Source organism: Polyodon spathula, chromosome 18, assembly GCF_017654505.1.
Source record: "Polyodon spathula isolate WHYD16114869_AA chromosome 18, ASM1765450v1, whole genome shotgun sequence".
NCBI classification, from domain to species: Eukaryota; Metazoa; Chordata; class Actinopteri; order Acipenseriformes; family Polyodontidae; genus Polyodon; species Polyodon spathula.
In genome coordinates, this window is record NC_054551.1 from 31,148,476 (window position 1) to 31,162,509 (window position 14,034).

General features: G+C 39.0%; 1 protein-coding gene across 1 annotated transcript; it reads right to left on the reverse strand.

The window, feature by feature from the left end:
• Positions 1 to 32: 32 nt before the first annotated feature.
• Positions 33 to 12,244, reverse strand: LOC121330449 (gelsolin-like). The gene is made up of 16 exons (XM_041276968.1): positions 12,158 to 12,244; positions 6,920 to 7,103; positions 6,108 to 6,269; positions 5,775 to 5,924; positions 5,292 to 5,381; positions 4,708 to 4,840; positions 4,117 to 4,205; positions 3,785 to 4,000; positions 3,324 to 3,457; positions 3,037 to 3,127; positions 2,495 to 2,665; positions 1,947 to 2,121; positions 1,274 to 1,389; positions 1,092 to 1,169; positions 940 to 1,000; positions 33 to 736 (listed from the first exon to the last, which is right to left on the reverse strand). Exons 2-16 carry the CDS (start codon positions 6,998 to 7,000, stop codon positions 576 to 578), a joined length of 1,908 nt encoding a protein of 635 aa, XP_041132902.1. The 5' UTR covers positions 7,001 to 7,103; positions 12,158 to 12,244; the 3' UTR covers positions 33 to 575.
• Between the last annotated feature and the right edge of the window lie 1,790 nt (positions 12,245 to 14,034).

Here is a 14,034-nt window from a genome sequence, read left to right on the forward strand (position 1 = left end):
TGAACAGACAAGAAACCAGTGGAAAAAGACTCTTTACGTCTTTATTAAAACCAGCTACAACTGTTACATTTATCAAAACTCCCCAGGTTAGAAATAAAAAGGGAGGTTTTTTTTTTAAAGCATAGCTATTTTTTTTTAAAGTAGTAGCATTCTTATGATAGCTGACATCAGTGGAATAATTAAGGCACAGTAGGTACATTTTGTTAAGTTGTAACGCGTCATTTGGCAAATTTCCACATTGCTCTTTGGCTGGAATACATTCATTCCTAAACTTGGCATATGTTTCCTGATACTACAAACATGCAATAACGCTCACCAATATTTCCAGGTTTCCTATTTAGAAGTACTGACAATAAAATGAATAAAACACTGGTTAAGTAACAGCTGCACTTGCTCTTTGCAATCCCCATAAAAAAAGGGAAATGGCTATTGTTATATTTAGACAGTAGCATTCCTATTAATTTCATCACTTATTTAAACTTTACTTTAGTGCTGATTATAGGCTGCAAGGAACCTGCTCTGAAGCTGTAGGCTGCCTCACATTACACTGGCTTCTCTGCAGAAATGAAGGAAGTTTAAAAGCCAGCCTTCATTTTCTGCAGCGGGTCGACGCTCCACATGTTGGGGTCCCATGCCATGAACCAGCCTGTGAAGGTGGGGGGTTCGTTCCCCTGCTTGATGGTTGCAACAGAAATTCCTTTTCTTCCAGAGGGGTCAGAATCCATGTATTCTTTAGCTATAGAGGGTATCAAAAAAATACATTTTAAAACGCTTTCAAATCTTAGAAAAAGTTTCTAGATATTTTTAAAAAGGTTCATCATAATTATATATATGTGTGTGTGTGTGTGTGTGTGTGTGTGTGTGTGTATTTATTAAAATAGTATCTCCTTGCTCTTAATACAAACTTCATATTTCAGACCAAAGTTACATATCATTCACCTATTTTAGGAGCTCCCTGCTTTTCGGTGTCGTTAGCATCATTGCCGATCCACAAGAAGATCTAAATAAAATAAAACACACACAGTAAGGTTATATGATGTTAAAAGAGCCTCATACTAGAAGCTGAGTGTTACCAGCAGGTGAGCACTCACCTGGTCCCAGGTATCAAGCAGCATTACATCATCTGTGGCCAGATCAGCCTGGGTGAAATCACCAGGAACCTCTTCAGCCTGGAAATAAAGTGCAGAGTTCAACCCAAAGCACTGATAACAGCAGGAAACAGCACCAGATGATTCAAAAGCAACCCCTGCAACATTGTACTGATTTAACTTACAATCAGGCGTCCAGTTTTGTTTGAGCAGCCGAAAAGACGGGGAGGCTTGACACTTTTCTGGAGACTCTTTGAGGTCTGGTATTCTTTTTTGCCACCAAGAGCAGTCCAGAATGCAGCTGTGTGGATAACCAACAAAAATACTTATAAAAAACACTTTTACACAGAGACCGCAGGGGAGCTGTCAAAGGGTCATTAAGGGAAGGTTATAAAAGCAGTGTTAATAAAATTCAGTACATTTATTTTGGCATTTTCAAAAGGCTGTCATTCAGTAGTTATGACAAAAACAGAAATTATGTCTATAGGCATTGCAGTGACTTTGCTAGGTTAACACAGGAATTTAATGTCACTTATCAGGAGCTGATTTGGGTTTTGAATTGTGAAAACTAAATAAAATTTCAAGTAGCCATCTGGGTCAATAGGGTTTCAATAGTGTGCTAATAAATACTTGTAGGAGTTGCAGAGGCTGCAGCAAGCATGGGAATGTATAATTAGCAGCATCCTTCTTTTTGTGCAGTGCCTCTCATTAATGAGGCTGCCATTATTATACAGAGAGCTTGCCTCAATGACACTCATTTTTGAAATTAATAATAATAATAGAATAATCCACCTGTCAAATACAGTATTCTAAATCTGTAAACTCTGATTTATTCCTTCATTGGAGTCTTTAACCTACCGGGTTCTTTTCCTTCTGCAATTTCTACAGATTTTCCTCCCAACAGGCTGAGCACATGTTTGGCCGCCACCATTTCTTCATCCGTGGCTCCAACTCCCTTCCACACATACACAGCATCTGGAGCTTTCAGCATAAACACATCATTGGTGTTCAGAGAGGATGCACAAGCAGCCACCTACAAAACAAACAGACAGCTGCTTAGAATACAAGGCATTCAATATAGCCAGATTACAGGTAGTCAGATTTATCCATTATTTATCCATTAGATCCATTATTATTTGGGACAAATAATTGCTGTGCAATAAAGAGTATGCATATATTGAACAGTTTTTTTTTTTGTTTTTTTTTTTAAGATTGCAATGTTAATTCTGCTGGCACCTTAGACTATTAGTCTTGGAAGCTTTTGTTTCATGAAAGATTAATACTTCCCAAGATCCCAGTCTGCACAGCTAAGAAGGTTTCTGGAAATATTTATTATACTTAATTTCCCAAAGATAATCATTGGAAGTGCAGTAGAAAGCTCAAGCAGATGTTTCTTATTGACTTACTTCCACGGCTCTGGTTGCCCTGCTTGAGCTCTGCCTGATATGGAAGAGGCGGACGGGCGCGGCAGAGGACTGGCCCCCTTTCCTGGAGGTGCCCCCACTGTGAATAACCAGCGGCTTCCCCTTGAATAGACTCATGAGGTGAGGGGGCTCCTGGCCCTGAGTCACACGTACCTGTAGGGCAAAGGATTTAAACTGGTGGGACAGGCAGGCAAGCAGGAGATGAGACCTGAAGGAAGAAATAAGGGATCGAGCAACTGATCTGACTTCTAAAACCTGTTGCATGAAGCCTACAGAACATTTATTTGGCAGTCCATCCAAGTAGCTTATTTTAATCACCGTTTTTAATAAGAGAGATGCTGTCTTTTAAATCATCAATCCCCACAGCATATATTCTGTACAAATATCTTTAAACGTTTGTGAAAAGTGCGAGTTGGGAGCATCATAAACAATATTAGTATATTTCTTTAATTATTTGTAGTTTAACGGGTGAACAGGTTTTTAAATAAAAAAAATATATAACGAAACAAGAAATAGCCGCTCACTTGAACTGGAGAACCTCCCATGGAATCATCCAATTTAACTGTGAGGAAGGCAGACGCTGCCAGCTCATCTTTGGTGCATTTCAGCCCCTGCCTGAAAAAAAAAGATCCATAAAGTGGGATTACCAAGAGGAAATGTCAGGAGGCAGTACTGTGTGTTCTGTATGTTTCAGAACACACAAAGTTACATTAAACTTTGACACTGTACAGTACAAAATCCCAAGTCTTACTCTTGTATGCTTAGAACTAATTAGGACTTGATGTAGAGCATATGAAGAAGAGAAACTCACCAGGTGTAAATGAGGTGTTGTTCCCTTCCTCCAGTCTTGTAGCTGTACAGGATGAGGTAACAGTCTCCCCCGAAGAACTGGCCATATGTTGAAGGCTCAACGTGAACCTTGTCACCTCCTTCAACGCGCCATATCTGAAAACAGACGTTTTACCTTCATTAACAGTGCAAAAGCCTCCGACAGCAGTCACTAAACAGCCTTAACAAGGTGTGCATTTAAAATGAGAATTTAGAAAACATCACAGGTGTCAGCAGTAAAAAACATAGAAACAAACCCACAGCACGTTCAAGACAGAGCCTTCTTTAGGCCAACTAATCAGAACTCAAGCAGAAGCAAGACTGATCATAACTTAGATTCAACTACCCTCTTGGATGAGTGGTTCTGAAAATACGTACACAACTGTTAAGGATACAAAAGGAATCCGGTTGTGTCTTAGACTGTGAAATTGCTTGTTGTCTTACCTCCACCTTGCCGGTACCATCATCTACCATGCCATGCTGGGCTGCCATTGCTTTGTCAGAGTGCAGAGTTGAGGCATCGAATGGGACTTGTTTAATTTTGGCAATTTTGCCGACAACATAGGCCTCGCTGGGGCCTTCAGTCTGGTCCTTGTCCTTCCAGTTTGAAAAGAATTGCTTGAAGAGTGTAGTCTCCCCACCTTGCGGGAGGATCTGGATCTGAATAGAACACATGGCCAAGGCGTGTTACTGTATTGTAACGCTGGAGCACGCATTGAAGTCAGTACTGCTGTTTGCATCAGCAATGGCTGGGGAATGGCTGTATCAGCTGTTACCTGAGTTGTCTTTGGGTAATTCTTTTCTTTTATGAATGCTTCAGCCGTCTTCATAGCTGACTTGCGTTCATCGGAGCTTGCATCTTTTCCTGAAGAAAAGCAGGCAAAATGTCCTAATATGCTAAAAACAAGTTGTTCTTTAATGTTTGATGATATATTTACAACTAAGTAGAAATCTGCCCCCCCCCCCCCCCCCCCCATAATGAAAGCATTTGTAAACGTATATTACAATATGTCTTGTTTACTGCTGTAAATTGCCCCTAATGTTTTAGTATTTCTTTCGAAAATGTTTGCAGGCAATTTTCTGTCTGGAAAGTTGTATGAAACAGAACCTCCCACAGGAAGTCACTGTCACTATATTTGTGTTTCTGCACTCTGTTTTCATGGTACTACTTGGAAGCTAGTTGTAAGTAACAGTGCATTCAATCTGGGTGTGCACGGCACTGGGTGTAGCCATGTTTTGTGGAGGGAGATTTGTTTTTAAATTTACTGTAAGACATAACACTTTTACCTCAGAGCTGCCATCTGCAACTACCCAAAAGCATTAAATAAAGAAGGATTTGGATAACGATCAAACAAAAATATCCCCACCTTTCCACAGAAATATCTTGGCGTCAACGCCGTTGTCCAGAATGTAGCACTCGCTGGTCGACAGCATTTCCTGTTTGAAGGGGCTTGAAGCTGCTACCTGAGATGTCTTCATGGATCCGGTAGCATCAGAGATCTACAGCAGGAAGCCAAGTAGAACTGAGTGTCTGTCAGCACCCAAACACTCAACTTCCAAGCCAAATCATATCCACCACTACCTAGGGTTACATTTCCTTGGATAAAAAAAATAACTTGTATAATATTTATTCATGTTACTAAAAAAACAACTACAAGGTGACAAATCGGCTGTACATGCCAACACACACAGTATGGAGACATTTTGAGGCTGTGGTCACAAAGCACTTGTGAAGTTTTTATTATTATTATTATTATTATTATTATTATTATTATTATTATTATTATTATTATTATTATTAGCGTAAACTGTATATGATTTCTGGTAGGAACTATAATTTGCATTGTCCTTAAAAATAATTTACCAAAACTAATGATGCTCTATAGCATTCATTACACTAACTGGTAACACGAAAACTGTCTCTGTCTATCAAGAGATGTAATTTAATTACCATCCAAAGGCTGGCTTTGTTTCTGTTCGCAGTCTCAACTACTTTAGAATCGGGAGTTGCTGGTGCAATTGCAGGTTTTGGACCCAGCACCTAAAATACAAAAAAAATGATATTTAGAACAAAGCCTTTCTCCTTTAGCAAACAGCAATGATTACAGAATCGATGGGTAGCAGTTGAAAAGTGTATCAAAACACTATAAAATATCATTGTTTAACTTCTACTTCAACATTTTGTATAGAAAGCCTAACAGCTCCGCCCTAAAAGGTTAACATATTGAAGGAAACACAGGAATTAATCTCTAGTGTTCTCATTGAACAAGCACTCATATCACAAATAAGCACCATCACAAAGTGCCAACAGCTTCCATTATATTGTCACACAGGCGCTAAGGTAAGCCTCTCCTCCAGGATTTCCCCGTTACATGGCAGTCTCTCCAGGAAGGGTTGATTGTGTAGATGTTGACAGGTGCTGATTTACACTTACATTAATGATTTCTTCTGGTTCGCCACCTTCTTCCAGCATTGAAATCTTTCCACGCCCATTCCGTTCGTTGTCACGGATACCTATGGCAACTTCAGAAGCCTTCAGACGTTCATACCTGTTACACTCACTTCCACACCACTGGTAGATGTTCTGAGAAAGAAGATGCAAGTCCATCAGTGCTCATGGCATCCACAGAAATTGAGTACACCCACGTGTGATTATCCCATCAACTATGATTTTATACACCACCTAAATACATTGATCGCACACTTCTACTGTTGAGAGCATCTCAAACCTTTGTTCATTTATTCACGTTTGAAATACTGGACTTACTTTCCCAAGATCAATAATGAAGCAGTCTCCTTTGTTGAAGCTCTTCCAGCTCATCTCAACCTCAGTGGCTCTGATGGTTATCCTCCCTTTAACATGCAGCAGACGCTTCGCATTCATCTCATTGGTGACCACATGCTGGAATCCTGAGGCAACGCCACCTTTCTGCAATAGGACAATAAGAGGATCAACATACATTCAAAAAGTAGCAGATGGAGAAAGATGGCGAACAATGGGGTTAGGACTTTATACAACTACTTGGTACTGATAAATTATTTGTCATCAAAAAAAATTAGAATTAAAACTGAAACCCCAGTCTGGGGTCTCTCTGTAAACAGTTCAGATGATTCACACGGCAAAGTCACACAAAAAAAAAAAAAAAAAAAAAAAAAAAAAAAGATTTTGAGAAATGAAGTTCAGCATTATGGAAACGTTGATTTAGATTTAATCTAGGGGTTTTGTGGTTGTTTTTCAAGCTCTCATTTATTCTTAGAAAAAAGTCCCAATTATCTTTTTAAAAGAACAACCTTCCTACAAGTGTAACAGCTTTCTCACAAGCCTCCTATACATTTACTCTCAATTCAGATTAACTGGATGGGACATTTGTTCTTTATTTGACTTCCAAAACTGGATTTCTAAAATGGTGACTTCCAAGACTTGTTTTCACTTGCTACCTGAAATGGATTTAAACTCTTAGGACTCTACAGGTTAAACACATTCAAGCCACCCAGACTTCACTGTGTCTTTACAGAAAACAAAAAGCTGTACACTACCGACACATTTCATTTCAGGTTAAATAGGAATGGCTTGCTTACCAATCCACATGTGGAGTTTGTAAGAAGGAGCTTGGGTGGTATGCAGCAGTAGATAAGCATCTCCGGTAAAGAAGTTTCCATAGAGATTCTTGGGAACAGGTTTCAAGTCCATGTTCTCGATTCTCCAGATCTGCAGTCCAGGTTGCTTCCCGGCATTTTGGAATTCTTTGTGGGCCACCATTGTCTGTGAAAGAAGATACAGCATATTAATTGAGGAGGCTGCACATTTATTGAGGTGTTGTGCTTGTTACAATATGTAGGGCCTCACTTTTTCCACAAGCATTGCATGATGGCAGACTACAGTTTTGTTTCTGTTAGCAAAAAGTAAAACAAGCTACGTATACAAATCATGTAATGTCTGTATTTTGGCTCAGACACACACAGTCACTAAAGATATCTGACTTGCCTATATTTAAAAACAAGGGCTTCCTGAGGCCGAACTCAGTACTGTAGCCTGATTGCTAACTGCCTGTTCTTTCATGCATAACTTCTTATTTTTGATTTGCCAGCTACGGAAAGTTAAATGTTTGCTGCTGGTTTGTGGTTGCATCATGTGATCTGCCCCTAGGCACCTTTTCGAGTCAACGTTCTGGTATTTTCCAAGCTGTATGCTCATCCATTGCATGCAGTCTGGCTGGTGGTTGCAGGCCACAGAGAATATTTGTATAATGCTCCTACCCTCTTGAAAAATGTACTGTTGAAACGTAACCACAATATCAGCCCACACTATTTACACATCTGTTTGTGAAGCGTTTTGAAAAACTGGTTGCTTTTACAGAGCTTAGGAATGGTTTAACAGAAAGAGTCATTTAAACATATGTGTATTATGTGGTGTTGTTATTGTTTAAATGATATTCTCATGACTCATTCACTATCACATGTGTGCCAACAATGAAATATAAAACACATTGGACGTTTTAGGCATGGTTGTACAGTAGGGAGGTGCTGTTGAAGTGTTAAATCCTTTTTCCTTATTGACAATTGCCTCAGCCGGTCGCACCCCATCCAATGACTGACATTGTAGGCTGTCCCTTTTTTTTACTAAGTTTTATCAGGCCACACTAGGATTTCCAATGCTTGTACATGCTTTACTATGCATTCACTGTGCTTTATTATACTTTGCTATGCTTTTACTATGGAAAACTTTTATAAGGGGTAAAACAGCCAATAAGCTATGGGGTGCCGTGTGTAAAAAAAAAAAAAAAAAAGCGTTAATCTTTTTTTTCCCCACATTTAACTTAAATCTTGTATTTTATCCCCAGATGTTGTGAAAATAAATATTTTTTTAAATGTGTACATTCAGATATAATTTATAAATCTAGTTACAAGATTTAACATTTAACTAAATACTGAACTAAATCTTAAATCTCTTAACAAGATTTAACTTTTAGCTAAATATTTAACTGTCCAGATAAAGCTCGAGTTTGTATGCAAATGAGATCCGCCTGTTTTGTGCTTTTACGCGATTTGATTGGCTCTTGTAATACTACATTTGCATATTCCCAGTTAGGGCATTACAAGACCCAACATTGAAATGCTTGAAACTCTGAGGCACTGACACAACAAAATGTGAAAAAAGTTCTACGAGGTGTAGACTTTCTATAGGGACTGTATATCATAGCTCAGTTATAATTCATGGAAACCAACATTTTTAGTAAAATTGAATTTGCTATACTGAACACACCCCTACCACCCATGCCTGAGGCATTACAGGAACTGTGGGACTGTTATTGGTTAGGTAAAAACATACCAACAGAATGATCTCTGCCAAGCTTTTTGGTTGTTTAATACTATATTTACTGTGGGTGTAACGATTGATCAAAATATCGACGCATCGCGATCTTTTATAAAATGATCCGATCCACGATCTAGGGACTGTATCGCGATACATCAATACGATGCCAAATTATGTTTTCATGTGTAAGCCGCCACTGGTACTGATGTGTAAAAAAAAAAAAAGGTTTAGTTCCATTATCCAATAGTTGAACGTAATGTAAGGGGAGGAATTGAACTTCACTGCCTGCTTGTTTCTGAAGGCGGAGACGTTTTCATCAAGCAAGCTGAAACTAAACCCACGACACTTGTTTACAGCTTAGGAAAAACGGGGACACACTGTAAATACGATGTATTTGAACTAGTTATATTAGAACATTTATTTTGTGTCGTATTTTAGTACATGTTTTTGCAATATTTATAAATATCAAGAAACGAGTGGATGTAAGCATATACTTATTTATAAATATTTATTTTGAGAAAATAGAGATAAGTGTCCAGTGTCCATTGTTGCTTATAAAGACCCTGAGAATACATGGGTCACGTTTTTTTTTTTTTTTTTTATACACGTATCTCCAAGCAGAATACTAATACAAAAACATTTAACGTTAAAAAAAAAAAAAGAAAAAAAAATTGCATTGAAAGAAATACGAAAAGTTTGTATGTTGTGTGTACTTTAGAATGTTCCCAGTGTTCTGCAAAAAACGACACCAATTCCAAGATGCTACTGAAAAAATTGATTTTAGTAATTTTATAGGAAGAGTCAAGTTGTAATTTTATATATATATATATATATATATTATATATATATCTATATCAAATATAGTTGTAGAATGTCATAAATTTCTTTATAAAAAACATGTATTGCGATACGTATCATTCAGATATATATAATTGAGCTATGCAGAGTTTCAATTCAAAACATTTATTTTACAAAGCAAAGCTTGGCTAAAACACAAAGCACAGATCCTTGTTCCTGGTTAATATAGTTAACAACTAATTAATGGAACCAGAAAGCCCATACAGGAAATGTTACTGGTGTGAAGATTAAAAGCACAGTGCACACCTCTTGCAACAAAAGAAAAGGGATATTTCTTTAACAATAAAATAAGTCAACAAATAGTTTAACTATAACATGGCATTATAATTAAAGAAGATGTAAAATGTTAAGCACAGTTGTCGAGGTGTTCTGGGAATTGCAGCTTCCTGAAAGCGCTCTGATAAATACAGGTGGCTTAAAGTCTACTTCTCATGAAAACTCACAGGTACGTGGCAAGAACAAAGAACAAAGAAGCCAGGAGCATAAAATAGCTCTAATGAAACCCAGGCTTATTTTATCTGTCTGTAGCAAAGGAGAAACATCTCTTCAGAGTCATACTTTGGTTACAATATTTTTAATCACTAAATTTTGTAGCACTGTCATTCAGCTAGCTGTAGAAGCTACTTTATAGTTTCTTATCATTTCTGATTGTGGTTATTTACAGTTCTCCTTGCATGCACTGAATCCTGTAATCATTTGCAAAAAAATAGCAATGCCTGGTATAAAACAGAAACATTGTAGTCATTGCTTTTTGTAAATGAATAGGGCATTTCGGCTATGAGCCTAGAAACAACTTCAAAAAATGACAGCAATAGCAGCATTTTCATGCTTTATATTAATTGTGTATGCCAATGTTTGCACTCTGTGTTTGCACTCTACTATGACTTTACTATAACTTCATAGTTGTTTCTATAATAAAGGCAAGCACACAAATGTATGAATTTCTTTTGGACAGCCGCACTCTGCTCTGGCTGTGTGAAAAACACCTGTGATGGCAGGCAAATAGTGTCTGTTCTGTCCTAAAAAGTTCAGCAGCCATTGCCCCACAGGAAAGAGACTGCAGAGGTGGAATTCATGCTATTAACAGATGGACTGTAACAATACACTGCACTTATAATTACATGCTACAGATGTTATTGTCCTAATGTGCTATGGTGTGCTGCATGATGTTCAGTAAGATGATTCTTTTTTTTGTCATTATACATGTTGTACTCATGAAAGCCTATGAAGAATGTAACTGGCTAGAGTGAGGCACAGCTGATGTAGCACATGCGATTTGGTTCTGCATTAACAGAAGTGGCCAGGACCTACACTATGAACTATCATTGGGCTCACTGGTCTAAAGCAGTGCCTAATGACTATGGGATCGCTGAATCAATGTATTGTTGTTTTTCCATCCACTGCATCAAAGCTAGACAAGAATTTCCTTATAGGTTGTGGTGGAGAGCTTCAAAACTGCTTTATTGATGCAAGTGCTCTTCCATTTGAGGCCATGGCTTGAGAAATCTCCTATATAATTCATCTGGTTGTTCGTATCCATCTTATTGACCAATGGCCCGCTTTCCTATCTCCTAATATGATCACACTGTTATCCAAGGGAACAAAGAGGAAGAAAGGAAAAAGAGGAAGTAGAATATCTACCAGACATGAATTCCAGAGTGGGGCTTCTGGTTTACTGAATTTAAACATGTTTACACAAACTAAAGTAATGCTTCAAACCACACACAATTAGTAGAATGAGTTAAATGAATCAAAATGCAAAAGTCAATTATACATGTAGTGGTAAAAGTACACAGTAATTCATAATCTTATCTAAACATACCTTCGTTAATAAAGAAAACAAAAAATAGCTAATAAAGAGTGACGATGCATACAGCCTGCGCTGCATGATTTTCTAAGTGGAAAAATGGTAGCAGGCAATGACTATTACACAAAGCCATACAGACCAACTTTAGAACTTTAATAACTAATAACCATGTGACTCAGTATTGTTTAAAATCATTTATAAAGGCGCACGCAAGTCCAAAATCTGCCTTTCAATATTTTTGTATGCAAAATTAGTCTTTTATTTGACTATTATACTAAACGTATCGTTTCTGTTACAGTTTGAATTCAGATGAAAGCTATTTGTTGATCTGCATTGGTAAAAAAAAAAAAAAGTGCAAATCGTGCTGCGCAGTGTGTTTCCTGCATAAAGTGTGCTCACTCCCAAGGGAAATCATTGTAAACATAAATGGAAACATAGCCTCCTAACATAGCCCCCTTAACTGCAACACAAAAACAGCAGAAATTTGAGAAGTTTAAGCACTGTCTGAAACCAGAGACACTCCGCTGCGTTTCGATTCGCCCCTATAGCTGGATTCATGTACAAAACGTAACTGGAAACATTTTGGGAAAAAAAAAAAAAAAACAATTTTCATTTTACTATTTTAGCAGTTTATAATAAATAAATTTATCATCTTGTTATTTTGTTCTGTTGAAATTTTGGAAGCATTCAAATGTCATTTTAATAAAAACATACTTTTTTTTTTTTTTTTTTTTTTTTTTTTTTTTTTTTTTTTTTTTAGCAAATACTTTAATAAAATAAATCTTTGTAGCCCAAATGCACCATTGTGACTCTCTCTTAGTTAAGTAACTCTACTTACTTGCTGGTATGTTAGTTGGTGTTGGATGAGCGCTGGACAGATGTGCAGTGAAGAAGGCAGATATGGACGCCGATCGTATCCAGGTTTTGCAATGAAAGCACACACCCACAGCCTTACGAGACCAGCAGGCGTGTTCTCGAGACTTTGCAAACCAGGAAATGAACGTGTTTCTTGTATTATTATTTTTTAAGCAGCAACATTTTATAATAATGATTGTATTCGGAAGTGTTACATGATAAAGTCTCAGTAACTACTGCTATTGTATCAAATGTAAACCCACAGAAACCATAGACTAGGCACTAGACATAGTATGACTCTTTGGATTTTTGCAAATCATTAAAAAAATTGCTTTCTCAAAAATGCCTACCCCCAGAATCTTACAAAAAGTCTAAATTGATCAACGTTTAGAATACATAATTTGGATTTGACCATCTACGGCAACAAGCATAATAACCCATATAAAATTACAGAGGAGTGCATCTAGCATAGTGGACCTCTGCAGCTGCGGAGGGAGAACCACAGGGGGCAATGGGTCGTCTCTGCCGTGGCAAAGAGATTGACCTGGGCTTCCCTGAAGCGTTCTCAAATGTGCTGCACCACCTGAAGGTGCAGTCGCCATTCTGACAGGTGAGGACCCTCCCTGGAGAGGTGGCCTGCCGCCGAGTTCACCCCTCCCGGGAGATGTACAGAGCGGAGGTGCCTCTGTGCCCAGATCAGCAGCCGAAAGGCTATGCGGTGTAACCCACCAGAACCCCCCATGGTGGTTCACGTACGCAAATACTGACAGGGTGTCCGTGCGGACAAGGACATGTTTGTTGCAGAAAACAAGGAGAAAATGTGTCAGCACGAGATGGTCTGCTCTCAGCTCTTATGTGAAGGGACATTCAACAGCCCGACCAGGATCCGTGGACTCCTCTGCCTGTACAGACCGCCCCCCAATCGGAGTTGGATACGTCTGTCGACACCACTTGACGGTTGTAAATCACTCCCATCGTTATGCCTTTGCTCAGGTGAGGGGCTTGCCTCCACCAGCGTAGCGCTTTCCAGCACAGATGAGACCCTGTCAGCTAACGGTGTCTGTCACACCTGGGGTGTAGCAGAAAGGCTTTGAACCACTCTTGAAGCGGTCGCATGTGAAGAAACCCCAGTTGAATGGCTGAGGACGCTGTGGCCATCAGACCCAATAGTTTCTGGCACAGCACTAATTGCACTGTGGACCCTGGTTGAAACAGGGCCAGGCAGTTGCAAATAGCAGCTACCCTGTCATCCAACAGGTAGGCTCGCATAGTAAGGGAATCCAGCCGGAGACCCAAATAGACCATACTCTGCACAGGTGTCAATTGGCTTTTTGCATCTTTGAGGGTGAGACCCAGCCTCGACGGTTGTTCCGTCACAATTGCTGTGTGGGCCACTGCTCCTTCCTGGGACTGGGAACAAATCAACCAGTCGTCCAGATATTTCATCACCCTGATCCCCTGCAGCATCCATACACTTTGAAAATGTGCGCTAGGGTTAGGGAGAGGCAGAATGGCAGCACGGAGAACTCGAAGACACTCCCCTGAAAGGTGAAGCGGAGATATTTCCTGTGCACTGGAGGGAAAGGAATGTGAAAATATGCATCCTTCAGGTCCACTGTTCTAAACCAGTCACCTGGTCGGACAGACTAGAGGATGTGGCAATGTGTGACTATCTGGACCCTCCTCTCCCTCAAGAACCCGTTGAGGTGTCTCATGTCTAGGATGGGGCAAAGGCTGCCCTCCTTTTTTTGGCATTCAGAAATACCTTGAGTAGAACCCTGTCTTTGAGACATGTGTTCTAAGAGATGCAAGGTTTGCTTATGAAGTAGTGTTTCTACCTTTTGTTTGAAGTCCAAGACC